The 25,816-nt window shown below is 49.7% G+C and overlaps 10 protein-coding genes across 10 annotated transcripts; 5 read left to right on the forward strand and 5 right to left on the reverse strand.

The window, feature by feature from the left end:
• Positions 1-368: 368 nt before the first annotated feature.
• N7518_003365 (putative anaphase-promoting complex subunit Apc5) lies at positions 369-2,976 on the reverse strand (the record flags this gene model as incomplete). The annotated part of the gene is made up of 7 exons (XM_057184292.1): positions 369-1,089; positions 1,140-1,276; positions 1,333-1,439; positions 1,489-1,612; positions 1,661-2,075; positions 2,127-2,220; positions 2,268-2,976. 7 exons carry the CDS (start codon positions 2,974-2,976, stop codon positions 369-371), a joined length of 2,307 nt encoding a protein of 768 aa, XP_057045742.1.
• A 179-nt stretch (positions 2,977-3,155) lies between these two features.
• Positions 3,156-4,203, forward strand: N7518_003366 (phosphoribosylaminoimidazolesuccinocarboxamide synthase; the record flags this gene model as incomplete). Its single annotated transcript, XM_057184293.1, has 3 exons — positions 3,156-3,305; positions 3,362-3,737; positions 3,824-4,203. 3 exons carry the CDS (start codon positions 3,156-3,158, stop codon positions 4,201-4,203), a joined length of 906 nt encoding a protein of 301 aa, XP_057045743.1.
• A 174-nt stretch (positions 4,204-4,377) lies between these two features.
• Positions 4,378-5,568, reverse strand: N7518_003367 (CIA30 family protein; the record flags this gene model as incomplete). Its single annotated transcript, XM_057184294.1, has 3 exons — positions 4,378-5,111; positions 5,210-5,443; positions 5,490-5,568. 3 exons carry the CDS (start codon positions 5,566-5,568, stop codon positions 4,378-4,380), a joined length of 1,047 nt encoding a protein of 348 aa, XP_057045744.1.
• Positions 5,569-6,469: 901 nt separating this feature from the next.
• On the forward strand, positions 6,470-9,451 carry N7518_003368 (uncharacterized protein; the record flags this gene model as incomplete). The annotated part of the gene is made up of 5 exons (XM_057184295.1): positions 6,470-6,846; positions 6,895-7,030; positions 7,096-7,186; positions 7,332-7,516; positions 7,571-9,451. 5 exons carry the CDS (start codon positions 6,470-6,472, stop codon positions 9,449-9,451), a joined length of 2,670 nt encoding a protein of 889 aa, XP_057045745.1.
• A 796-nt stretch (positions 9,452-10,247) lies between these two features.
• Positions 10,248-15,161, reverse strand: N7518_003369 (mediator of RNA polymerase II transcription subunit 12; the record flags this gene model as incomplete). Its single annotated transcript, XM_057184296.1, has 6 exons — positions 10,248-12,567; positions 12,628-12,929; positions 12,981-13,616; positions 13,671-13,875; positions 13,928-14,525; positions 14,582-15,161. 6 exons carry the CDS (start codon positions 15,159-15,161, stop codon positions 10,248-10,250), a joined length of 4,641 nt encoding a protein of 1,546 aa, XP_057045746.1.
• A 1,481-nt stretch (positions 15,162-16,642) lies between these two features.
• N7518_003370 (uncharacterized protein) lies at positions 16,643-17,404 on the forward strand (the record flags this gene model as incomplete). The annotated part of the gene is made up of 8 exons (XM_057184297.1): positions 16,643-16,679; positions 16,736-16,786; positions 16,865-16,896; positions 16,956-16,972; positions 17,029-17,040; positions 17,096-17,193; positions 17,251-17,267; positions 17,324-17,404. The coding sequence occupies 8 exons, from the start codon at positions 16,643-16,645 to the stop codon at positions 17,402-17,404; spliced, it is 345 nt and encodes a 114-aa protein (XP_057045747.1).
• Positions 17,405-17,913: 509 nt separating this feature from the next.
• Positions 17,914-18,706, forward strand: N7518_003371 (translation initiation factor eIF1; the record flags this gene model as incomplete). Its single annotated transcript, XM_057184298.1, has 5 exons — positions 17,914-17,941; positions 18,167-18,241; positions 18,349-18,441; positions 18,499-18,629; positions 18,692-18,706. The coding sequence occupies 5 exons, from the start codon at positions 17,914-17,916 to the stop codon at positions 18,704-18,706; spliced, it is 342 nt and encodes a 113-aa protein (XP_057045748.1).
• Positions 18,707-19,652: 946 nt separating this feature from the next.
• On the reverse strand, positions 19,653-20,394 carry N7518_003372 (uncharacterized protein; the record flags this gene model as incomplete). The annotated part of the gene is made up of 4 exons (XM_057184299.1): positions 19,653-19,904; positions 19,966-20,113; positions 20,176-20,231; positions 20,290-20,394. The coding sequence occupies 4 exons, from the start codon at positions 20,392-20,394 to the stop codon at positions 19,653-19,655; spliced, it is 561 nt and encodes a 186-aa protein (XP_057045749.1).
• Positions 20,395-21,202: 808 nt separating this feature from the next.
• N7518_003373 (uncharacterized protein) lies at positions 21,203-22,296 on the forward strand (the record flags this gene model as incomplete). Its single annotated transcript, XM_057184300.1, has 3 exons — positions 21,203-21,528; positions 21,639-21,743; positions 21,807-22,296. The coding sequence occupies 3 exons, from the start codon at positions 21,203-21,205 to the stop codon at positions 22,294-22,296; spliced, it is 921 nt and encodes a 306-aa protein (XP_057045750.1).
• An 895-nt stretch (positions 22,297-23,191) lies between these two features.
• Positions 23,192-25,663, reverse strand: rgd1 (putative Rho GTPase activator (Rgd1); the record flags this gene model as incomplete). The annotated part of the gene is made up of 9 exons (XM_057184301.1): positions 23,192-23,303; positions 23,377-23,447; positions 23,510-23,604; positions 23,673-23,816; positions 23,878-24,388; positions 24,441-24,646; positions 24,711-25,317; positions 25,377-25,430; positions 25,502-25,663. The coding sequence occupies 9 exons, from the start codon at positions 25,661-25,663 to the stop codon at positions 23,192-23,194; spliced, it is 1,962 nt and encodes a 653-aa protein (XP_057045751.1).
• Positions 25,664-25,816: the final 153 nt, after the last annotated feature.

Consider the following 25,816-nt stretch of genomic DNA (forward strand, 5'->3'; position numbering starts at 1 on the left):
GCTGGAACAAGCGTATCATACTTTCGATCTTCAATAGTGGTATGGCAGAGCTTAAATGTTAGAACTTCACGTAGTCCACGGGTGAAAATATAAGAAAGGTGGTCTCTGGCGGGTGGGCTTAGGTAGGTAGGTATTAGGGGCTGGCAATCCTGGTTAGGGGTGTAACCAGGTACAAGGCTCTGGGGCAGTCTGTATTGCAATGCAATAGTGAAAAAGGAGATAATGAAGGCCTGGGATTGTGATTCCAGCTAGTAATTTTGAGTGAGAAACCTGAGGGATAAGATATAAACCGTTGATACATATATTTGCCTCACTCTCTAAACGACAAGCAGACAATTTTGAAGGTATATTATTGTTTCTGTGAGGTATCATGTTTCACTTCGTAGTCTCCGCAGATCCAGGTACTTGGCAGCATAATCATTAGCCAATACCGGATCGCCCGTAAGGTGCATAACAGTAGCCTTCTTGGCCATCATCTCCGTCTGGCCCTTGATATCCTCGATTTCCTCGAAATGATCATACGCCGAGTCAATATATCCAAGAGCACGGTTGATGTACTCTTTTCTCGCAGACGTCGAGTCCCGACCCTGCAAGCTCCACAACTCACCCGCCATGCCCATATTTGCATCCACGAGAAGTGAGTACGCCTGCGCGATGAGACTGAAATTTTCCGACTCCAGGACCTGGGGCATTATGCTCTCGACTAGTTCGCCCGTGGCTTCGAATTCACGAAGACTTAGCAACACTGTCGCTAGTGTGCAGATAGATTCCCACAGGTCGGCGAGGACTTTTGAGCGATGTGCGATGTTGGCTGCGCGCATCGCGAGGGAGAAGCCGCGTTGCGGTTGGCCGGATTTGCCGAGGATTTGTGCTTTTAGGCAGAGGAGCTTGACTTGGGAGTGGACGTCGAAGTTCTCTGGTTGCATAGAGTGCGCGGCTTGCTCGACCATTCTCAGCGCGCGACCGTAGTCGCCTTGGCGCATGGTGAAGTCTATTGAATAAAATGCTAGAAGTAGGCGCATGTCGAAGTCACGGAGTTGCACTGCCTGGAGTTGGGATATAATGTGTTCGACGGCCACTTTGTCGTCGCTGCAGGATGTTAGGAATAGATCTGTAAGAAGTCATATGGTTGTACTTACCGACAGATTTGTCTTCGCAATTGCAGTAACCCTGAAAAGAAAGTCCAGGCGTTGTTGTATCTGAAAGCTCGGAGCTTCTCTGGGTCGATTTTGTTCATCCGTGTGAATGCCTCCTTGTAATTGCCTTTCTGTGCCAACTGTAGGTGATGAATTAGCATTTCTGTCATACAAATTCAGAAAAAGGTTGACATACTATTTGGCAATTTCGGAATGTGATCTTGACAAAGTCATCATGAGGTTGGCCCTCCGAATAGCACTCGCGGAATATCTCGGTGTTCAGCCAAGCAAGGTGTGTAGCTCCTGTCGGCTGATTAGCGTCATCACAATTACTATACACTTAGCATCATACCTATTCTGGCGTACATGGCGCCTTGTAACAGCATGTATGCACCCGTGGGAGTTGAACCGCCCTTTGTCACATTGACGTGGGATGCTCGCACGAAGGTTTCGACAATTGATGCAAGGCTCTCTCCCTGCTCATCATTAGCATCAACTTAGTCAAAGGAAACATAGATCCTTACTTGCTGCATCTCCAACTTAGCCTCGCTAAGTAATGTGGTGCCCATGAGAGACCACATGTCAGTTTCCTTAGACTTGGCCTTGAGAAAAGCGAGGCCCTCTTTCTCATTACCCAGCATCCCACTGTTCTGAACTTCCCGCATCTGCTCGGGAAAAGCTTTGCCAAAGTGATACATCCAGCTCATGCAGAAGTTCAGGCAGTTCATGTCATGAGACTCGCGAGCAATCGCTACGGCCTCTTGCACGGCTGAGATAGCTTCACTGAAACACTCAAAATCTGCTTGCATGATAGCCAGGTTCAGAAGGGCAAATTGATATGCACTGCGGTCGAGATTTGCGTGCATGGTGTAGTCGAAATAGCGGTGGAGATTGTCAAAGGCCGAGGTATAGTCTCCAGCCCTCCAGGCGTCAAGATATCTGTCATTTGTCAATTACAATACCTCCATAATAATATATGCAAGAACGTACTCCAGGTAATACATCATTACTGGGACTGAAGACTCTGAGGTCATGATGCGTTTCAGCTGAGCCCTCATTTCATCCGGAACTCTCCCTCCCATTCCTATATCTGTCAGCACGTGGTCATTGTAGCCGGAGAAAATTGCATACTTTGCAGTTCACCGACTTGGAATTCGATCAGTCGCTCTGCATCCTTGACGCTGACTTCTCCCTCTCCATCCTCGTCATCTTCGATGTCACCATATACCACCTGTGAAAGGTAGCTGGTTGAATCCAGCCCTAGGTCGCGTAGATTAACATCAACCGCGATTTGATCAGCCTCGGGATGTCTGCGACTCCAGTAACTGTATGTGGGTAGACGGTATTTGACAAATCCCGCCCAGAGCTTCACAGAATCATGAAACTGTAGCCGCGTGTATTCAAGATAAGCTCTGCGTACGAACGCACCAAGTGGCGAGCTCCTAGACAAGCGCATGCGATCATCTTCCACTGGTGGAATTCCATTATCCCTGTCATGGATCAATTCGTCGCGTGATTTAGCCAGGAGCGACGGGATGACCTCGCCGAAGAAGGTTTCTAGCGCATCCAGCGAGTCGATGGACCAGAGGTTCTTCAGAAACAAGTCCCAGAGTGTACGCCCAGGAACAGAGGACTCATGGCGAGACAGGCATTCTTCAAGCTCTGAAATCGTCGGCAAGTAATGCTCCTCCCATTGCTTATCGGCGGCATCTAGTGGGAACAGACCCGCCGTGAGGAACGAGAGGACGTCAATAGCAGAAGAATTGGGCACGACGCCTTCAGTGTAGAGGGTGACCAGACACAGCAAAGAGACTCTCCAGGGAGTCAAATAACGCGTCATTTTGCCTTTGCTATGGCTGCCACATCTTGCTGTGTTCTATCACGGTATTGTTCCAAGGGCGCGTGTTGGATAATTGATCGACACCTGAGGCTGCAAGGCCGCAATGCGGGACAGTACTTGGGAAAAAAAAGATGACGCATAACTACTTTCCTCCAACTCACCAATTGAACGATTTCACAATGGCCCAAGCTCTGACAACCATAGATTTGCAGGGTGCCTTGCCTCTTGTCGCCAGTGGCAAGGTCCGCGACCTCTATGAAATTGACGATAAGACCCTCCTCTTCGTCGCAAGCGATCGCATCTCCGCCTACGATGTGATCATGGAGAATGTATACAACACCACAATTGCGTACCAGACTGCTTGCTGATACCGTCTACAAAATAGGGTATCCCTAACAAGGGTGTTCTCCTCACCCTCTGCACGCAAACGTGGTTCAAGGCCCTGAAAGAGGCAAACCCCTCCCTCCGCACCCACTTCATCACCCTCGACCTCCCACCTCAGATCCCGGAATCCCTCCGCCCTGTTCTACAGAACCGGAGTATGCAAGTGCGCAAGCTACGCATTCTCCCCATTGAGGCAATCGTCCGCGGATACATCACCGGCTCGGCATGGAATGAATACAAGAAGTCCGGGACCGTGCATGGAATCCAGGTCCCCGCCGGTCTGCAGGAGAGCCAGGCTTTCCCCGACGGTCCCATCTACACCCCCAGCACGAAGGCAGAGCAGGGCGAGCATGATGAGAATATTCATCCAGATCAGGGTATGTTCTTTTCGAATCTGTTGGTTTGAGATATCTATACTAGATATAGTACACAACGAGAAGACCTCACCTAACATCCCTCACAGCTGTCGCCATCCTGGGCGAACCCTACGCCTCGACTGTTGCCAAGATGGCTGTTGAGCTCTACAAGACAGCGCACGAGTACGCTCTCGCGCGCGGTGTGATCATCGCCGATACCAAGTTTGAGTTTGGAGTCGACGAGGAAACTGGTGAGGTCGTGCTGGCTGATGAAGTCCTGACGCCCGACTCCTCTCGCTTCTGGCCTAAGGAATCTTACGCTGTCGGTCGCGGCCAGGCTAGCTTCGATAAGCAGTTCCTGCGTGACTGGTTGGTCAGTGAGGGTCTCAAGGGTAAGGAGGGTGTGCGCATACCTGATGATATTGCGCTTAAGACGGCGGAGAAGTACCATGAGGCTTGGGAGAAGCTCACGGGTGGTAAAATCTAGAGAAGTATATGGTTAAGCCGGTTATGTGGAGGGGTATATATGGTTTTAGTGTAGATTTTTGTATTTGTTTATGATTGATTTGAGACGAGAATGAAATTCAAGTGTCATGTCCAAATTGTGGCCCTGAGGGTGTAGTGAAAATGATTATACACATAGACTTATCCTGTCCTATATTTACTCCTCCCACTCAGACTTCAACCCCTTGAGACCCTTCTTATTCAAATCCCCATCCTGCTTTTTGATCTCTTCCTTGATGGACTTCACCTTGGACTTCGCCTCGGGCTGATTACTCCAACCAGAGCTAACACCCTCATCAAGAGGCAGCGCATGATCACCACAAATACGTCGCTCCTCTTCAATCTCTGCCTCACTGATGCCATTCGTGGCCCAAATCTTATGGATGCGTAAATCAAAGGGACCCTCAACACGGTCCGTGAGACCAATACCAATACTCTTAACACGCTGCCGAGTCAAAGAAGTCTGGGGCTCAATGACAAAGCCGTGATTCGTACGCACAAACGAGTTGAAAGGCAAGAGAACGGTTTCCCATCCATTTGAGCCAGACGTCGTTGTACTAGTAGAGGTAGAAATGATCGTCGATTCAGGTGGGGCATCCGAAAGCGCAGCGGGCAAGCCGCTAGGATATAGGTCCTCAACGGCGTCAGGTGAGTCTGCTTGGAAGTCATAGTCCTCCTCCGATTTTGGTGTGTCGCGTAGGAGGTGGTGTCGCGTGTATAGTCTGTGCTGGTGGATATCCGTCTCGACGACCGCGTCTGTCTGCACGTTGACAGTGTATCGGCGGCCGTCGGACTTGATGCGCAGAGCAAGGTATGCGTAGGGATCAACGTCCCAGTAAAGTCGGCCGAAGAGCCAGAAGCCTCGATCTTGGTTGCGGAACGCGGCATAGCCTGGTTGCGGTTATTAGTAAATTTTAATCTTTAATCTTTATTTTCGTGCTCTAGATCCTTGTCTGTGTCGCTAATTAGGCAGCTGGTAGATAACATACCGGTTCTTTCGACGCGCCAGTTGTCAGGAAGCTTGGTTGAGATGCTACCGTGGAAGCGGGCATGCGCGGGAGTATTTGTAGAAGGTTCAGCGGGTTCGTAATCTAGGCTGGCTGTGCTAAAGCCTCCTACTGCGCGGTCGGCCATGGTCTTGCATCCTGTAACAGTGCCCTCGTTTTCGAAATCCAGGAGGACATAAGGTTTAGTCGGGGTGTGGAGGGCTTCTGTGTTCCAAGCTGCGACAAATTAGTTGAGCTGCAAGAATGACGACATACAACTTACCGATCTTTGACAGACGGCCGAATTCATCGGCGCTGCGCCTGAAGAATCCGGCTTGGGCTAAACGTCGAGTTGGAAACATATTGGAGTAATTGTGAGGATAGGAAGAAGCTCTGACGTGCCTGGAGTTGCTTAATTAGCTGTCGGCTTCCGAGGTGGCGTGAACGGCCGATAAGATAAGTGTTTGGCTTGTTTGTCTTTGCCCTCAACTTCTTTTATACTTCAGTTTCATTGTTCCTAAAGACACATGGGACCTTGCTAACTCTACATTCTCTCGATCATATACACGTCATTATGTTGCAACTTTACTTTCCAGGGATTCGGAATTTGGGATTCAAGAGTCAGGCTAAGTGCACAAGCCAATATCTTGAAGACTTGATCATATTTTGTCCCTGTTGACTTAGTACTCTTGTTATTGAATGCGATGCATCTGCCGATACCTGACGACATTCTGATCCCCAGGAGCATCTCACATACTTCGCCAGGCTGACATCTGAATCGGTTATGACGCGTATTCCTCTTTTTGGAAGGACATCCAATGTTCATGACCAACTCTATCCGAGGAGTCATGGATCATATGCGCGATAAACCACTTCATGAGGGCCCAGCTCTGTCTTTCTCCTGGGCGTCCGGCTTTGAACCAGTGGTTGGACTGACTAGCTCTGGTAATGCCTGATTCTGAGTCAAGGTCGCTGCATAGGTACCACCTAGGCAGTCCTGTGAGGGCTCCCCCGGAAATATACCGTGGTTATTTCATATCTACTTTCCTGTGCTGGGGTAGCCTAGTTCTGGTAATCGGATATTTCGATATTTATCCCAAAATGGCGACGGAGATAGTGTTAATAGAGGATATCCCACGTAGTTATCTCGATATCTCTCTTCTCTTTTCTATACATCCATACCACACTCGTTTACCGCAGTTGAACCATTCGTCTATTGCAGTACAAACATCTATTTACTCTCGTTGATTATATACCGCCGCAATGGCTATGCATTACGTTGAACAGAATATCTCTGCGCCTGTGTCTTGGTATAGTGCCCCGGAGCCTACTATCATATGCCAAGATCCCCATGATACAGGCTCGGAATCTAGTGCCTTTGAATCTGGTAGCTCGAAGCCTAGTACCCCAGAGCAACCTGATGCCAGGCCAGTCGAGCCATTTAGGCCAGTTGAGCCAGTCCAACCAGTTGAGCCAGTCGAGCTAGTCACACCAAAGGAAACCAAGCCAGGCGACAAAAAGAAGCCCGGAGAGGGAGACAATCCGGTATACATGCCGCGTGAAGACCGACTGAATCAAACGCCGACCAAGGGAAATGCACAGGGCCTCTTTCTTCCTGCTTGTTGTGTCTTTGTGGGAAAGTAGGTATTTCTCGATTCTATCTAGTACTGTATACTGACTTTGAATAGCCTCTCCATCAAGGTTTCTCCTGAAAAGTTGGAAGAAGATCTTACAGAAATGATCTCTACATTTGGCCGGTGTCATGTTAAAATCAAACTATCCCAGGGCGTGAAGAAACTGCCTGTTGGATTTGTACAGTTTGAAGTGAGTACAACTGTTTGATACATATGAGATATATATCTCATATGGTATACTGACATACTAAATAGGACACCAAAGCAGCAAATGCTGCATTGAAACAAAATGGAAACCTGATGCTTCATAATCGGGTGTTGAGATTGGAATCATCCAAAGCAAGACGTGAGTGTTCTTTTTATTTTGTTGGACTTCATCTGCTCAACACCTTTTGCATCCTGCACCCTGCACCTTGCACCTTTCCACCTTCGCACTTTCTCACTTTCTCACTTTCTATCTTCACACCTTCTTAACTTTTTGTTCTCCTTAGGAACTGCCAACTTCGGTCGTCTCTCTGATGCTCCCGTCGAAAAAGCTGATGTCGTTGCTGCCCTGAGGGGACGTGGTAGCCTCGAGAGCATAGCTATTGAGCACTTCGTCAACCAAGACGGAGAAGACTCTACCTTTGGTGTTGTGACTTTCGCATACCCTGACGATTACGCAGATGCCCTCCAGGTAAGTCGACTGTCCAAGTTTGCTTTGACTCCACTAACCACTTGACCATTCTAGCATTTCCAAAACAATCCGGATTACTATATGACCAGATCCACCATGGATCCCAACGACCAGCTTCCTCAGGATTACCCTGCTGCAGGACACAGGTCATCTAACCAGCCTCCCGCAAACCGTGGCAACCAGCAGCGATACAACAACAATGGCCGCAGACCCTTCCACCGTCCATGGTATAGCGGCGGCAACAATAATAACAATAGAGGCGGATTCCGAAATGCTCCTGGTCCTGCCCCCAGACAGCAAAATACACCCTTTGCAAATCATGGTCACAGTCAAAGCTTCAATGGCCAGGGTCATTCGCCTCACGGCTCTTTCTCTCAGAACTACTCGGGCAACGGTTTCCCTCAGAACAACTTCAACCAAGGCTATCCCAACCCCAACCCCAACTACAATCAAAACTTCCCTGGCAACAACTTCCACCCAAACTATCAGGGCAACTTCCCGAACTACCCCAATCAAAACTTCGTGGCTGCGGGTCCCTTTCCCAATGCGCCGGTTCTGTTCAACCAAATGCAAATGCCTGAAGGCCCACCCCCGCCATATCATGCTGAGTACACTGCTATGCAAAACCCAGGCTTTCCCGTGTTCTTGGGCAATCAATCATACCAGCCTCCCAATACTCTTCCTCCAATGATGACTCCGGTTCAGGCTGTTGCTGGTCCTGTTCAGGGTCCTGTTCCTGGCGCTGTTCCTGGAGCTGTTCCTCATCGCCGGCGATTGCCCCCTCGTCCAGACTGTCCCTTGATTGTCTCCAGTCAGCCTCAATTTGACACCGAACAGCACCTGAAACTCTACTATGAGCCCTATCCTGGTGACGAACCCGTCGCGAGTATGCAGCCAGGCTGGACTGGTCACACTTGTTTCGTGCAGCCTGACTACAACCAGCCTTGCCCGCCCGACGCATATCCTCGCAGTCGCCAATCTAGCATGGAAAGTCAGCATAACACCTGTTCGCCGCCCAGGGTCAACGAATCAGAGTCAATCTTGACCCAGACTAAAGTTCACACTCCTGAGGTTGAGAGAGGTCGCCCACTAGTTCGGCCGCGCCATCCCAACACCGATGGAGGCTTTGACACGGCTCCAGTTTCTGCTCCTGCTAAGGCTCAGAGAGACTCATCCTCTGTTAAACCCCTGGATGGGTCCTCAGGAAGAGCTAGCAAGTCCACTGATGCTCAGGTTGAGCCCGCTCTACCTATGAGAAAGCCTATCAAGTCTGAGAACAAAGCCACCGAACCTGAGACCGAGCTCAACCCGCCTCAGCCTGAATCCACCTGTGGTCCGAGTCATGATGAAAAGAAAAAAGAGTTGATGGATGAAACCAAGCCACCGTTGAGCATTGATACCAATGAAGAAAGCGCAGGGTCCTCCTCCGAGGCCGGCCCTAAGACACCAGACACGGAGCAGTCTCGGGAAAGCGCTAAACTTCCGACTCCAGCCAAAGCTGGCTCGGTGAAATCTGCCGGTACTAAGACCCCTGATAGCGCTGAAACCCTCAAGCCAGCGGACAAGGGCACTTCGGACAAAGGCAAATCTCCGGAAGTGGGCACATCCACTCCAACCAAGAGTGGCAGCAAAAGACTCGAGCCCGCAGTGCCAGACAGCAAACATCTACTGGCTCGCCATGCTTTCCAGCATCGCAAACCCCTCACGAAAAAGTACCAACCCAAGACCGACACCGGCAAAACAGTTGAGCAGTACACCCGTGAAATAAATGCGCAGCGCGCCTCGGTTGACCCTGACTCGCGTGTCCCTGAACATATTCTGCAAGAGGTGATCCAAGAGCTAGAGAATGAGCGCAGAGAAAATATTCGGAAGAGTCTCGGTCTCGGACCCAGTGCTAAAAGCAGCATGGACAGTGGTACTTCGAAGAAGAAGTAGGTGATATTGCAGTGATGGAAATTACCCAATTCGATTTTCTTACTATGATGGGGCGTCTTATTATTATCTCTTTCTTACTCTTTTGTCCATGCTGGCTATGGTTTGTTCTTTCTTTATTCAATCTGTGTGTCTGCGTTTCCAGGAAAAGAAAAAACTACAAAAAAAGGGGAGCATGGACATGCTCGAGTCAAGTATCAATCATCAATTTTCAATTTTTCAATTTTTATTCTGCAACCTTGCCCATTCCTACAGTAATCCAATGCATCGTATTAGTTCTAGTCAGGGATGGTTTTGATTCTAGTCCGTCAGCCCTATGGGCCGAGAATATAAATATACAAAGGTAAAAGAATGAAGTAGCTCATCGATGATAATATGATAATATCTGAGTTGATTGATATGACTGACATGGCCGAAATGGCCAATATAGCAACTTCATCCCCGCCAATGTAAACGCCGAGACCGAAAGAAAGCCGGTTTATATACACAAAATGCTTCTCGATGCCAGATTGCATGCCATAGATACCGAAACCGAATGCCAGTGGGGGATAATGATGCACGCCAAACAGAAAGAAAGAACAAAGAAGAAAACAAAATAGCAAATTCCCTTATGGAAACGCTCATGGATAGATTAAATGTGGGTCGTGAGGATAGAGATGATATGTATGCTGTGATGGGGGTATGAGGTAGAGGAGAGGAGTGAAGAGGAGAGGAGCGGAGAAGCGATCGGATATGAAGAAGATAACGCTGGGAGTAAAAGAAGAGAGATTAAATATGTAGAGGAGTGGGAATTAGTGCATCAAGCTCTCACACGCCTCGCGTCGAAGAAGCCAAGATTGACGGCTGTGTCATTGACGCCCAGGAACGGCGCCGCATCCTCAAGTAGTTCCCAAGGACGGACTGGGTAGGGACCGGCAACACGACCGCGGCGTTGAAGACGAAGTCGACTGGCCATACAGTTTGAGTCGGACTGTCCGGTAGACAAGCCCGATGCTGCTGCGACAGCTGTTGACCCCAGTGCTGCCGGAGAGGGAGCTGAGACTTGCTGGGAATTTGCAGGGTATTGTGCTGAAATTGGGCCCAGGAGGTAGAGGAAGCGAGAGTCGTTCTGAAATGGAGCGAAAAATGGACATTTCTCTTTCAGGAACCGTGCACACTGGTGGCGGACTTCGTCTGGGAAGATGTCGATTAGCGAGGCGGCCACGTCGAGGGCGTGGGTCTGTAGGAGGATTCCTGGACAGGGACGGAAGCCTTCGGCCGGAGTCGGATGCGGGAAGTAATCCGCTGCAGGGAATAGACGAAGGACGTCTCCAGGGAGGCTCGAGAGTGCAATGCAGAATATTGAGGTCAGAAGACGGAGCTGTTCGTGCAGAGGATTGATCTTGAGAGCTGGTGGCGGTTGGGCGAATGCGGACCGATGGAGGACGATCATCCTCAGCAAAGCAGAGAACCAGAATGCAAGAGCTCGCTCGAAATTTGCACGAGCCGTGTTGGCCACACCCTTGAGGGTACTGTTGTGCAGGGTGATGATCTTGTGGAGAAGGGCGTCCATCTTTTCCACGAGCACTGGAGCGACAGATGGAGCTCCAGAATCGGGGATGCTACTCGCAAGCTCTTCAATAATGGTAAGATACATTTTGGCAGTCTCCAATGATCCCAGCTTGTCAGGCAAATCAGGAATATCACCTAGTGGCTCTTCAAGCAGTGGGATGGAGAAGAACGCCTTCTCGGCACGTTCCCGGATTTGGCGTACGGCGTCCGGGCTCATCAGTGCAACCAGGTCAATCCAATGAAGTCTGTGAGCACGACAGTCTGATACGGCAGTCTTGAACATGGCATCAACAATATTGGTTCGGTCTTCAGACCCTGAGTCCGCATGGAATAGAACTTGGAGCTTCAACTGGCAAAATGGAAGCGAGAAGTCATCAGTCATACGGGCAAGCTTTTCAACCTTCGAGAGGACTGACTTGCCGTCGGACTGTGACTCGATGCCCAGTAAAAGGTCAAGCGCTTTCTGGACAACACCCAAAGCGGCTGGGTATTGGTCAATGAGCTTTTGCATGCCATTCTGTGCCGCACATTCGGGGTGTCGCACAAGAAGATCACGTAACAGAATGACCATAGAGTGCTCCAGCTCAGTGTGCCCGGTGAAAGAACCAACGGCATTGGATGATGCGGCGTCGCAAACAATCTTGAGCGCTTCCTCGGAGTCCTTATTGAGAAATTCCTGCTGTGCTAACTGGAACCGATAGGACACCAAATCAGAGAACTTGCTATCTTCACCGGAGACAAGAAGTTGAACAAGTTCAGCAGGCAGTTGGGCTGCATTAGGGACTATTGCTGGCTTAGAGAGTGCGAGTCTCTTCGCAAGGGCCAAGAAAGCTCTGATAGTAACGCATCCGACACCAATTAGCGGCGGGAGAATTCGCAGCAATACGGTACGTTCCGGAGATCGCAAATGACCACAGACCCAACGGGCGAGCATGCCATCAAAATGCTTTGGATGGAAAGACCTGAGCTGCGCGAGGTAACGGCAGGCGTCATTTGCTGACAGGTTCGTATCGCCATTATCAGACTCCAGATGTTTTATGAGTGTAGTGAAAATGGTGTCCAGAGTGGGCTCATCCATGACATTTCCCGAATGCAAAAGCTGATCTAACTTCTCTCGGAAGAAGGAACCAACGCCATCAAAATCATCTGGAATGTGATCCGACACTGGAGAAGATGCGGCCACCATTGACCTGTTCTCCATCCGAGAGAGATCCTGGCGAAGAATGGACACAGTATTGAGTTCACTCGGGATGCGCAAACCAAGTTCAATCAGAGAGAATATCAGATCAAGACTTGGCATGCCAAACCTCTTCATTCCAGCGTAGGCATCAATGAGTCTCCGGAATAGGTCAGTTGTGGCGCCAATTATGCAAAGAGAGTCGAAATGGCAGTTTGTGGTATCTGCAACCGAGGCGAGAACAGTGCTATCACCACAACTAGATGCAAACTTCAACACATCTGCTAACATTGAAATGTCGCCAAATGTTTCAAGAGCATCGCGGACAGTGTAAAACTCGGCGGGAGTCAGCGCAGACACCACAGAGATATTGCCAATGGGAAACACTCCTCTGTTACTTTAGAGTTAGTAAGATAATTGACGAGATTAGGAGAAAAATGCGAATGCTCACTCTGTGCTCCGGTTGTGTTCCGCAACTGCTCTCCGTAACCACTGGCCAACATCGGCTTTTACAGCCCAAGGCAAGTTTGTTGGTAATGATTCGAATTCCATTGACGTAGATTCCTGGACACCGAAAATTCCCGGTAGACGTTGGCTGATGATGTCTTTCACGCTTTCGATAGCTGCGTTCTCTCCTGAAGCAGAGAGCCCAGTACGATTCAGCAGAGTACTCCGCAAGTTCCCAACATGCTCCGGAAGACGAGCAACAGGGAGTTGCGCTATCAGTCCGATATCTATTGGTAAGTTCTTCGCCTGTAAATCTGTTAGTGACCGAAACAGTTTGATCTGTAAAATCGATCTTACCTTGGGATCCTCGGTTGAAGATGATCCATTGGTAACGCCTCGTGCCATGAGCCATTGAAGATAGCGGCCAACAGAGAATGTCTGTGACCTGACAAGTTCAGAGACGACATGGTAGATTTGATCCACGTTGAGCTTTTGATTATTCTGTCCGCTCGATAGAAAGGCCAGTATGTGACTGTCTATATCGACGCCGGTTAATTTCCATTTACGGAGCAGGCGAACACCAATGTAAACCCGACAGAGACCGTAGCGGAAGGGCGTAGAAAGCCATTCCAATAACTTGAAGACCAAAACAGCCTTGTCATCAAAAGCGTTGAGATAGTCAAATATAGAAGGGAGATCATGAGAGAAGCGTATGGAGTCGAGTAGTCGGACGATGTGTTGATGGGGTGAGCGCTGGGTTGTTTGTTTCGAGTGTCTGGGTCGTTGCACTCGCGCGTTGCGCTCTGCGAGGCTCTGGAAAAGAGCTTTTTCTGCTTCGTTACCCAAATCAAGGGCAGATAACACCTGTTGTTTATACGTATCCCAAGAATTTGGGAGTATCATCGAGGAAGTATGGTCAAGAACAAGCTTTTTGATAAAGCGAAATAGACGATCGATAAGAGGTTGAAGCTGAGTTAACTTAGCTTCAGTTGCCTATTGCTAAATGTCAGTATTGGCGGGCACAAAGTAGTTGCAAGTTGAACACACCTGTCGCACTTTGTGGAGCAGCAGCTCAGCTAATCGCCGCCCCCTTCGCCGATATCGCATGATATTTTTCCAATATATGCCGAGCATTAAAAGCCAGATTGGAATCGTGACGATAGAAGCAGCCTCAAACGACGACAAGAACCATTCAAGGAAATGGTCATGGTCCAATAAGTTTTCGGAAAATAAACGAGCAGTCAACCCGACTCTAGAGATAAGGTTAGCATGCTCACAGTCGACGCAAATCCAAGGGCACGTACGCATATGTCATCTTCGCCTTCCAATCCGGAGACTTGGTGGCAGTACATACTCCTTCAACAAATTGCTGGACATTCGTCGTCCAGTCTCGGACCCATTTAGCCTCTAACCCAACAGCCAAAGCACCACTGGTGCCTTTTCGTTTGAAGGCACGAATTTCATTCGCACCCACACACTTTGCCAACCAAACAGCACGTGCAACTGGAATACATTTACCAAGGCACTGGTCCAGGAGAATCTTGCCACGGATACCATGGGGAATGGTTCGGCTCAACCTTCGCAGTGGAACAGATGGGTTGGCGAGATCTCGAAGCCATGCCTCACGCTTGTTATCGGTGAGTGTGACTCGAGGCGGCGGTTTAAAAGTTGACGGGGCGTGAATAGTGTTGTGACTTTGTCGTTTCTCTAACGCCGCAGCGAAGACGGACGAAAGCATTTGTAACCCCGTGCGATTCTTGAGCTGCGCATATAATGCAGGACGCGCTGTATTCGATTCATTCTGCGAGACTTGTGTACGGTCATAATACCCTTGTTTCGTGGTTTGCTCGCTCAGGACGTCCTCCGGATGGTTTCCGGTCCATGGGGCGAAGTCGGCGGGTTCTGTAACGGACGATTAGTCTCCATAGTTAGGATTCAGGGATCTGGGGTCAAATTACTGTGATCTTTGTATAACGGTGCGACGGAAGGGATCTCAATGCGATACGGGGTCGTTTGTACAGCCCCGACGGGGGAGCTTTCCCTCGACTTCACAGAGGCGCTTCCCTCAGGCTCGGGCACAAAATTGTTCATCCATGGCTGGGCCGGTAACGGAGGTGGGGACGGGGGTTTCAGTGCAGCGCCATCGCCCCGATTCTCATTGCTCGGGATTTCCGACACGAGAGCCTGGAAGGACCAGACAGGACGGCCGCGCCACGAGGCTGCAGGTCGCGAGATTGCACTTCCGGGGTTGTTCCTTGTTTCTCCCACCGCTGGGCCAGTATCCGACGTATTTGACCTGCTCGGGACTTCCAGTCTCGGTCTTTTCGGGGGCGGTTCTCTGTCTTGCGACTCGGGACCACCTGCGGTCAAGTCAACGACGGCGGGTTGTCGAATTGGCGGTTGGGGTAGTGAGGCTGCCCTATTGGACTGGTCATATTGTCCCAACATCTGCGCATTATCAACACGTCCGAGACCGCCATTGAAGGTTCGCAGAGGGTGGCCCCACGGTTGGCCGCCGGCAGAGGAATGGGGGATCATCTTAGGTTCATGATGTATCCAAAGGGAGGATTATTCGGGTCATCCAGGCGATGTTCGGTTTCGAGGGATTCGAGTCAATCTTGGAAAATGGGTGTAAACGCGCGGAATTAGGTGGAAGTCGGGTTAGGGTGAGCTGATGTGGAATCGGGGAATGGCCACTCGGGTATCTGGGTATCTGGGATATCTGGGTATCTGGGGTTGATCGGGGAAAACACACAAATGCTAAATGAGGGAAAGGATCAATAGGGTTGTACGGAGTCAAGTACGACTAGAGAATATAGTATGTACTCTAAGTCGAGAGAAGTGCAAGAGTTCAAGCGTTCAAATGTTTATCATATGATTTGACGGGTAATGGGCTGACAATACCAACGTGGACCTGCACTCTCTCTCATTTGCCCTTTTCCTGATAATCGCAATATTTCGGGATTATTTCCTCTTTTCTTCGGTCTTTACTTGGTAAATATCCGAGTCGTTTACGTACAGCGCTGACATTTCCAGGGCTTCTTATTGCCTATATCGTTTTGCCTTCTGTCAGTCCGTCCGCTCCCGGAAATCGCCCTATCTGGTGATATGCCTCGCCGGCAAGATGTCTTAGCCGCGCGATTACTCTTGAAGTCCCAATGTGGGACTATTGAGGACTGTTGGAATGAACAATCCAATGCCAAACTACCCATGATCTGTCACACCGTAAGTCCAACGCAACGGGCCGTTCCCATTCTCTCTCGGTAAATCCCCGAGGCTTTCCAAATGGCTTATCGCCGGAGTTCCATGACCCGTGAACATTCCGCAGGGCGCGTATCGGGTCTATCGGGTCTTTGCATCTCCAATTTCCAATTTGACTCTGAACCCGTGGCATGTTTGACTCGGGGCTTAAAGGCAATGCATGTGCCGATGTATACCCATGTCCATTCTATGAAACAACAGCGAGGACTGGAATATGCTAACTGCAAGGGATTCGTTGTAAGTTGTAGGCTACGGAGTCCGCTGTACCTTGTTATATACGTTGTAGGAAGTGATTAATGCACAGCCATCACACTCCATGCAGCATACATATCTAGACCATGACACAAACCCTGTATGATGTCGGCAGATTTTTATTCGTATTATCTTCGGACTATTCCATTTAAAGCCATCCGAATGACTCTATTTCATATGAATCGCACGTATGTTGCACATTGTACATTATAGCAATATGTCAACAAGTGTTTATCTAACTTGAAATATTCCGATCCCTACGTACTTATCCGTTCAAGACAGAAGAGATAGAAAATACACATGCATAAAGGAATAAAGTACTCCGCACACAAAAGAAAAAGCAAAGAGGTTGTCCATGCTCCAGCTCGGAGATATTCAGTCCGGGGTTGTTCTCGGAAAGTCTAGCCCAGACTGGCATCGCCTTGGCACCCGTGGCCGACCCCGGGGGGCCAGTTCGATCCTTCTGGTTAACTCAACCCATCACCTTGATATCATATCCCAACACAATGTCGTCAAAGAAAGATATGCGCAGAGCTGATCTCGGTGAGTGTCAGAGGAATTGCTTCAAGTCTTGGCTCATCAATACTAACGTTGAAAAGTGATCCCCTACGTCGATCCACCCAAGAGCAGCAGCGATGCAGATATCTCCAGTACGCACCACCTTCGTTGTTTCGACAATGGCACGCTTCAGTGCGAGGATTATGAAGGCTGATTGAGCTATGCAACAGGCACAATGTCGAGCACTATGCCCATGGCGGCTGTAAGTTGTGGCCCAACATCTGACCTTGCGATAACTTGACCCTGACCTCGATCTTTTAGATGTTTACTCGGAACCGGTGAGTCGCGCATCTTACACGAGCTATAGACAGTATTGACGAATGTCGCGACACAGCATGATCGGATGGTAAGAACAAGGCGAGCAGTCAATGGTTTGGCCAGGTTATCTGACTCGGAAACAGGGTATCCTTCGTCTTCTCACTTCAGTCCTGGCTGGGTGAATCCGCAGAGCAGAAGAAGACTGCTTCTACACCGGCCTACATGTCGGTTCTCATGTCCTGTTCGTTTCTCTCCGTACCCCTCGTGTTTGCAGGACTAATCTTATGGCGTGTTATAGTGATGGCATTGGTTGTCGTATGTTTTCCGAGCCTACTAAAATGCGATGCGCCCAGCTTAACAACCCCTTTCAGACCTATTTCCCTCTCTTCTTGCCTCCGCAGGCTCCAGGGGGCACCACCGGCGCCGCCGCACCGACTCCGCTGGCCTCTTGAACACCCGATCCTCCTTGATATCCACCCACATACCTATCATAATCTTCACGCAGTCTTATCATGTGAAATACAAGAATTAATTGTTCGCGGGTCATCAGATTCTGAGTCCGGATTGAGAGATCTCCACGGTTATCTATTGTTGTCACGATGTAGCCATATTCAACCCGAGTTCTGCCCTTGTGATCAGGAATTAGCCTGTCTCCACCATAGTTGCCACCAATTATTTGCTAGTTTAAAATAGATATTGTATATGATTTCCCCTTAATATGTAGTTCTTGCGCGCTCCTCCAGGGGCTTGATGCGCGAGAATCGCTTAGTCATACACCGCCTACCCCACAACGTGACCCTTGCCTCAAAAGGCTCTGCCACTTCTTCTCTCATTCTTCTACCACAGCACCTCTCTCCTAACCACGCACGCTCCGATCTTTTACAGAGATATTGAATCTCGTCCTTCGCTCACTCCATCAATACCCATTTTAAACGCCGTTTACTACGAAAAGGCCGAGTTTATGTCCATCGAAAACCTCAAGACCTTCGGTAAGTTCGCCACCTTTCCCCTCCTGAGCGCGTATCGGGCTTCAACCCCCACCCGCACGCATATCCACAGCTGTGATGACTATGTATGCGGATGGCGACATATGCCTTTCGTCATGTATAGTGCGCGCTGTATATTTCAGCTCTCCCCGCCTGTGTTGCACCGAGTCTCACGACGGCGGGGTAGAGATTTGATACTGGGCTGAGGCTGACATGTGCATATTACAGACCCCTTCGCCGAAGCCGACGAAGATACCGGCGAGACTAAGCAGTCTCAGAACTATATTCACATACGGATTCAGCGTACGTTCACTCTCCTGTCCTCACCTCCTGTCCTCACCGCCCATGGCTGCTCTTGCGATTGCCGGCGCTTCAAGGGGGGCACATGCTAACTCCTTATTCCACAACAGAACGCAATGGTCGCAAGACTCTGACCACTGTTCAGGGTCTTCCCAAGAAGTTCGACCAGAAGAAAATTCTCAAGGTCATCAAGAAGAAGTTCGGTATGTCTCGTGACCTATGCATACGTATGTCCGGGTCAGATGCTAACTATATCCTAGCTTGCAATGGCACCATCGTCTCTGACACCGAGATGGGCGAGGTGATTCAGCTGCAAGGAGATCAGAGAAAGGATGTCCAGGAGTTCTTGACTGACAAGGAGGGGCTCGAGCTTGATGCCAAGACCATCAAGGTATGTCGCTGCCTCAATACGTCCTCCGTCACCATTACCAGTTCTAATCTGTCATATTTTAGGTCCACGGGTTCTAATCCCATCACCAACATCATGCCTCGTTCCCGTCCCCTCTTCCCGGTTTATGTTGCCCTGTGAGCGGTGGGATAGGAAGCATCCTCATCCGCCGGCCGTATACAATATACATACTGGCCTTCACATCGATCGAATGTCTTGCTTTCTCCCCCCACCACTCTGTGCCTGGCGTGTTAGACCTGGGCCCTTCGTCGACATGACCCGCTACACCAGTGTGCCCCCGCCTATCATTGTCACATGATTAGCAGGGAGCGGGGTGGATCGACTGCTATTTTAGGACGGGATTATGACGGAACGAGGAGTTGGTAGATACCCAATATCTGCATAGACAGACAACATTTTTTTTTATCGGCTTGCGTGTTTTCCATTCTTTTATCCCTGGAGAAGGGGTTGCCTTTGCTTGTATTGCTAATTGCCATTGCATTCCCATGGTCAATTTTGTCAGTCTGGCTGATCGAGGAGATCCAGGTTGAACTAATGGCGTGCTATTGCTGAATCGTTTTCTCGGTCTCTACCGTCTACTTTTAATATTTGTGCTGTTCTCGCTCTTTGTTCTTGCGACAAGGAAATTGAACTGTTCTCGAGTGTCATCCTCCAGCTGATGCAGCAACATAGAGTAAATTCGAGATAGGAACTTGCTCTCTCAGTCTATGTTAGTTTAAGAGGGTGCGCATTGTGAATCAATCAATAAACAAAAATAATAGATTAGATCTATCAAAGATCGCCATGTCTGAAAATAAAAACTTCCCTAGGCCAGGGGTATCAAGCGCAACAAAGTACTCTTCCAGTACTTTTGCTAAATCAAAATCACAATCAGATCCCAAAAATGTACAAATCATGCAGCCTGCCAGCCAATAACGCTTGTCCAGACTGTGGAACCAACTCTGCAAAATATTCGGAAACAGAAAAAGCAACAAAAGTCCAACAACCAACAGGCAAGTAATCAAGCTATAGCTCTCCCATAGGAATACGGTCATCCGCAATTCGCATGCGCAGGAAGATGGCCACAGCCCAGTCCCAAAGTTTGCGGGTAATGACGAAGACAGGCACTTCTGGTTCGTTTTCACGGGTCAGATGCAGCTGCATGAGGAGCGAGGACATGCTTAGGAAGCTTGCGACGGAAACGACTAGTAGCGATGCTGCTGTTTCGCGTTTGATGGTTGCATGGTTTTGCGTTGCGTGGTAAACAAATGTTAAAGACTAGGCGAAGGGTCAATGGCTGTTGCAAGGTCGATGAACAATTGGAAGTCGATGTACGTACGGTTGTTATGGAGATCCAGGCTGGTAAAAGGAGTCTAGGGTCAGAGGATGCACCAGATAGGTAAAGGACCCAAGAAGTGATATATGCAATCAAACCGTTAGTTGTAAGAAGACGAATCACAACGGCTGGTGGTGTGTAGTTTAAAAGCCTGAGTATATCACGGATTAGCATTATGGACATAGTGGGACGTCAAGGGTAGAGAAAACCAACCAACGAGACATCATGCAATCAGCAAAGAAATAGGAAAGATATGCGGATGCACAGCACTGTCAAGTAGTCAGTATAAGAGTAGGCCGTTGGATAGCATATCAAGGGAATACATACCCACATAATAGCCAACGCCACTTCTGTCACACGAAATCTCCTCTCAACATCCCATTCCTGTCCAACACTACCAACAATCGCCGCCGCCCACCCCTCTCGTCCCATACCCGGCCTTATATGCAGCAATTCGGCGAGGAAAGTAAAAGCGCATCGCAAACCCCACCAGGCAGCAGGAAGCGTGCTCAGAGCCCGACATACCAGCAGGGGAATATACCACCTGCGGTCCACTCCGAGGATGACAGCAACCCGCGGGTGCAGTGCTGACTTAGGGCCATCGCTGCTGGGTGGAGTATGGGACGAGGAAGTCGGGGAAGGCGGGACAGTCGAAGCAGATGGAGAAGCCACCTCTTTTGGCAGTCGGCTTTGTAGTAGTTCAGGGGAATTGCTGAGGTAGCTGGGCGGACGAGCCGGTCGCGTGAGATTCAGGTCTGGAGCACGGTGTGGATGTTGTGGATAGTCTCGGGGAGTGTATGGTGGAGGAGAGGCATTACGTCGAGGAGGAGCCAGCCTTTATTCTGAATCGCGGCATATGCGGCCGCCACGCAAGGAAGGGAAGGGGTATAGGATGAGTGTTACAATCGAGTCGTGAGCTCTCGACAAATTATTCAAAATTGGGTTGTTGTCAAGCTGTTTGCGAGTCCCCTAATTGGCAGATATCAGACCCCAGTGTGTGGCGGGCGGTGTCTTTTTCGGAGGCAGTTTAATTTTATATGATCGACTTCTTTTTACATATGACAGTGAGACTGAAGAAACAGCGAGGAAGATATAAGCTGTAGCCTCGATAAGAGGGCGCTTTGTTCACAAGAATCCCGAGCTACTTGTTGCTGTCGACCGGAGTGATTCACGTGACTGACAGTTCCGCGGATTTCATTCTTCGGCGAGGAACCACTTCTCTTACTCAACCTGATTCGCAATGGCGTCTACCATAAGATTGCCCGCGGGCACATCCGCTCGGATTGTCCCATCTGGTTCCTTCGTACAATGTCGGGCCTTCTCCGAGACCTCCCAACAATGGCGTGGGAGACAAATGAACTTCCGTCCTCCAAGCCAAGTGCAGCCCGCCTTCAAAACCAGAACCCAGGGCATGAGAATAGCCGATCTGCCAAATGATATCGGCATATTACCAGGTACCTTTGTCCGACCGTTGTGGAGGGATATGCCTTCGATTTTCAAGGCACCGCGTGATAGGTGGCATATGGAATGGACATGGCTCAAGGCCTGGCTGAGCAACCATGCCAGGTTAGTTATCCTCGAATTCTCGGAATGCTCGGTATACTCCGGCGGTTACGCTGAGCAAGAGCTGCTTATGCCATATACTTACAAAGATGTTTTTTCTAACTAAATTCCAGTCTGCTCCAATACTGCAAGCGCGAAAATACCCTTCCTCTTCTCCTAGGCAAGCGGCGCCATTTCGCCGCAAAGCTTCACAATGATGCGTTTACAGCATTTGCCGAGTAAGCCTGCGTCTTTTCTCCCGTTTAATTTTCAGCGGGACTAACCGCTATGGATTGTTATAGAGGCAACATCCCTAAAATCCGCCAGATCTGCTGCGACAATCTCGCCAAGAACCTCAGCACAGCTATCGAACGCCGCCCGAAGAATGAGCAGATAACCTGGAAACTGGTGAAATACCTGCGTAAGCCAAGCACAAACTTTACGGGTCTCCGCGTCATCTCAGATCGCGCAACATCCATCCCCGATATCCCGAAATCCGGTATTCGTCAGATTGTCGTGCGCATCACGAGCCGACAGGCTACGACTCGGGCCCAGAAACCCAGCGGGAAGGGACCTACAGAAGATGTCACCGTCGACAAGAAGGAGCAGGACTGTACCGAGCACGTTGTCATTCAGCATCTCCGCTGGAACAACCAGGATAAGGGCTGGAGAGTCTGGGGCAACATCACTCCCACCACGTTGCATGACGCTTGGACTAATCCCTACTTCATGCCTGGGTTGTCGGCCCTCGAACGTCTGGACATGATCAAGGACTCGATGGGCAAGAAATAAATTTGAGTCGCATCTCAAACTGTGATTTGTATTTCTTTCTGTCAGAATGATATCTGCGCATTTGGAAGACTGCGACTACAAGATCCGCACAGACGAGACTATGACTTGCCAAAGGTTCTTTGACCTACCATTTTATTCGACCAACAGCGAATGGGTTTGACATAATATCCTTTATCTCACCTTCTTGTCTAGCAACTCCTCGTTTTGGGCCTAACACTGGATAGAGGCTCAGATCAGCTTCGTTTCTGGTCCGTTCTCTTCCTCGCCTCGGAAACCCCTTGATATAGAAGCATTTACACCTCCCTATGTACCATAGCCACCTGTTTTGATAAATTCACCTTTTTGAGCCGTTACTTGTATAAATGAATATCAATCTCTCAGTCTCCTTCCTACAATCTCTATCCCATTCCCTACCACGTACTCTCTAGTTTTCAGCTTCTTTAGTACGATTGCCCTGCCTCTAGAACAAATACTACCAAGAATATGTGGGGAAAGCACAATAGGTTAGGCAGCCATGCCACCTAGCGAATTTCCGGCGTCCTACTGCTGGCAGTATACTGTATACTTTCTACCAATGTAATACCAAATACGCCAATATATGCATCCCAACCTGACATCATCGGTAACATGATTATACGTTGCTAAAGTCAAAACTAAGGACTAGCCAGGATGTATATATACAATCGGAAGGCACAAAAGCAGTTTTTAACGTGTAGCACAGGTATCACTCCAAGAACACAAGAACAAGACGTACGAATGGATAAGAAAAAGAGGTACAAGAGAGCACCGGGAAGCGACGCATCATCAAAACATTATACGTGGGTCCGCGAACCAACGCTCATATCCCAATAAACAAACAATAAAGAAACTAGGAATGGGCCGGGGGTGAATTGATCTAATCGTCGTCGAAGATCTGGAATGTGTTATTCAGGATCGTCTCGACGACACGGACTTGCCATGCAGCGTCGGCGATGCTGCCACCGGAATTAGCGCCCATGAGGGTGGGTCTATAGCGAGAGTTAGCAAGTCTGTACTGATAACATCCTTGTTTAAATGGATTTGGAGCGTGCAAGGACATACCCGAAGCAAATGGCTAGATTGCCCGCGTTCATGCGGTTCTGAGTATAGTGTTCTTGGATCTTGTTGAGATGCTGTAATGGACTGGATTAGTATCTGATGGAAACAAAGACTGTGTTTTTGTTGGGGATCGTACCAGAATGATGGCCCGGAGAGTAGCATAGTGGGCATCGGGCAGACTATTAATAAGGGCGTGCATCGAGTCTCGGCGTTGGATGTCATCATCGAAGCCTGCGGTTTCATTGTCAGTTTCTCGATACGGGATTATCTACTCTCTTCATGACGTGAACGCTACTTACGGGCGGCATCAACAAACTGCTGGTAGAACTGGGTAGTGAACAGAGGGTCGGGTAGGTCCCTGAAGAATTGCTTCACAAGTCCTGCAACACTGTTGACATCATGGTAAAAGTTCTCCGGGTTTGTGAAGTCGACTTGGGATGAGTCTGTTCATGTGAAATTAGGTTAGCAAGCTGCCCATCTCATCAACTGTGTGATCAAGCTTACCATTGTCAAAGATGGCTTTCATGTGACTGATATGATTGGCACTACCCGAGAGTCGGTAGATGCCCTCCATATCCAGACCGAACAGCTCAATTGCTTGGAAGCACTGGTACACAATGAACGGAACTGCCGTTCCATCCCGGGCGTACAGGTCGTTCAGCGAAACACCGAATACTGGCTTCAGCGGAGGAAGATTTGATTGGAGACTCCGGTCCATTGGAGGAGGTCCGGCCATTGGCACCGGAATCATGGGTGCAGGTTCCGGAGCAGACGGTCCCGAGACTGGGTAGGGAGCTGTGCCCGCTGGGGGCGGGGTGAAGGTCTTCTCCGGCTGGGGAACATAAGGTGTCTGTGGCTGTGGCAATCGATCACCGCTCTGCGGTGGCTGAACCACCGGCGAGGTGACATTATTCGAGGTGAATGCCGGTAGTACGGTTGACCCGCGCCTATTTTGAGTCGTTGGCTGCGAAGCTGCCGCAGACGCAGAAGAAACAGCCCCACCACCACCGAGTGTCTACTCAATAAGTTAGTATCGTGAAGCAATCGAGGGACAATGCAGGACTTACAGGGTGGCGCTCGTATTTGACAGGTTCGGAAGCCACAGCCCCCGGGTTACCTTCATGGCTTAAAATAAACTCATGGAGATCTTTCTGGTTATCGACTTGGCGAACAACATCGGCAAGGCTCTTAAGTCCTAATGCCCCGCTCGCATCGGTCTTCAATGGGCTGACGCAAAGACCTTGGCCCAGAAGCAGTTTCTCGCTGAAAGTAGCTGCAAATAATAAGCCGATGAACTGGACAAGAAAGCCACCTACGTAGGAAGGAATTGCACATACCGAACTTCTGCTGCTGTAGGGTCAAGCCCGAGTCACACTCAGCGATCAACTGCTGTAGATTGTGTACAGCCTGAGGTCGGTGGGTAGACACCAGCTCCTGGCGCGCCGTCTGCGCCGCCTGAACCTTAGACCCATAATCGCTATCCGCGTGCTGGACCTTGCGCAACAGCTCCTCCTCGTGCTGCGCCGCAGACTTGTGGCCCTTGAGACCGAACTTCCCACCCTGCTTGTCTCCCGTGCGCACACGGTCATACTGCTCCGCCAACGACTCGTATTTGGCCTTTGCCTTCTCCGCCAGCGACATCGCATCGACGACTTTCTTCTCTGCAGCTAACCCCGTCTGTTTCCATTGCTTGCGGCCGCGCTCGATGTTGCCGGCAAGCTCGTGCAGGTCGTCGGACATCTGGTGGAGGGAGACGGCGAATTGGAGGCCATGGTCGACCATTCGCTCCTGGATTCGGTGGATGTCCTTGTAGCTGGAACTGTATGTTCCTTGTCGGTTGTCGGTGCGTTGCGCCGCATCGCTGATCACGCGGGACAGTTTTCGCAGCCCCTGAGCGTGCTCTTCTTCGAGGGAGCCTCGCTTTTTCAGGAAGGTTGAGAAATCCTAGTAGATATTGTGTTAGCATTCGCGATCGTCGCGGGAGTCCTTTCGCGACTACTAACCCTGGCGGAGGCCACGCTTTGCTTCAGCCGTGTCAGGAGTGTGGTTATCCCGATCTACTCATGATTAATATAATTGCGTCTTTGTTTAGTATGCACCTGAAGGTGGATTCTTTGTGTCTGCTCACATCAGAGTAGATAACTTTGTCTAGGCGGGCTTTCAGCTCGTCTGAGATGGCCTCGTGGGTCGGCTGGGTCTGCTCGCCCCCGTGGCTAGGGGATGAGCGACCGGCGCTCGACGGAGGCGCATCATGCGTTAACGTCGAATCGTGTAGGGCTTGATCCGACATGGAAAGGGTCTTGACTCGTGTGAATGTCAAGAGAGAGAGTTAAATAGAGGGGGTGGGACGGAAAGCCTCACGGGCCACTATTAATGGAGTGGCAGATCAAAATGAGGTCCAGGCACAGGAACAGGGAATGCTGCAGCCTTCTGCAGTCTCAAT

Source organism: Penicillium psychrosexuale (genome assembly GCF_028828465.1).
Source record: "Penicillium psychrosexuale strain IBT 29551 chromosome Unknown utg000002l, whole genome shotgun sequence".
Taxonomy (NCBI): domain Eukaryota; kingdom Fungi; phylum Ascomycota; class Eurotiomycetes; order Eurotiales; family Aspergillaceae; genus Penicillium; species Penicillium psychrosexuale.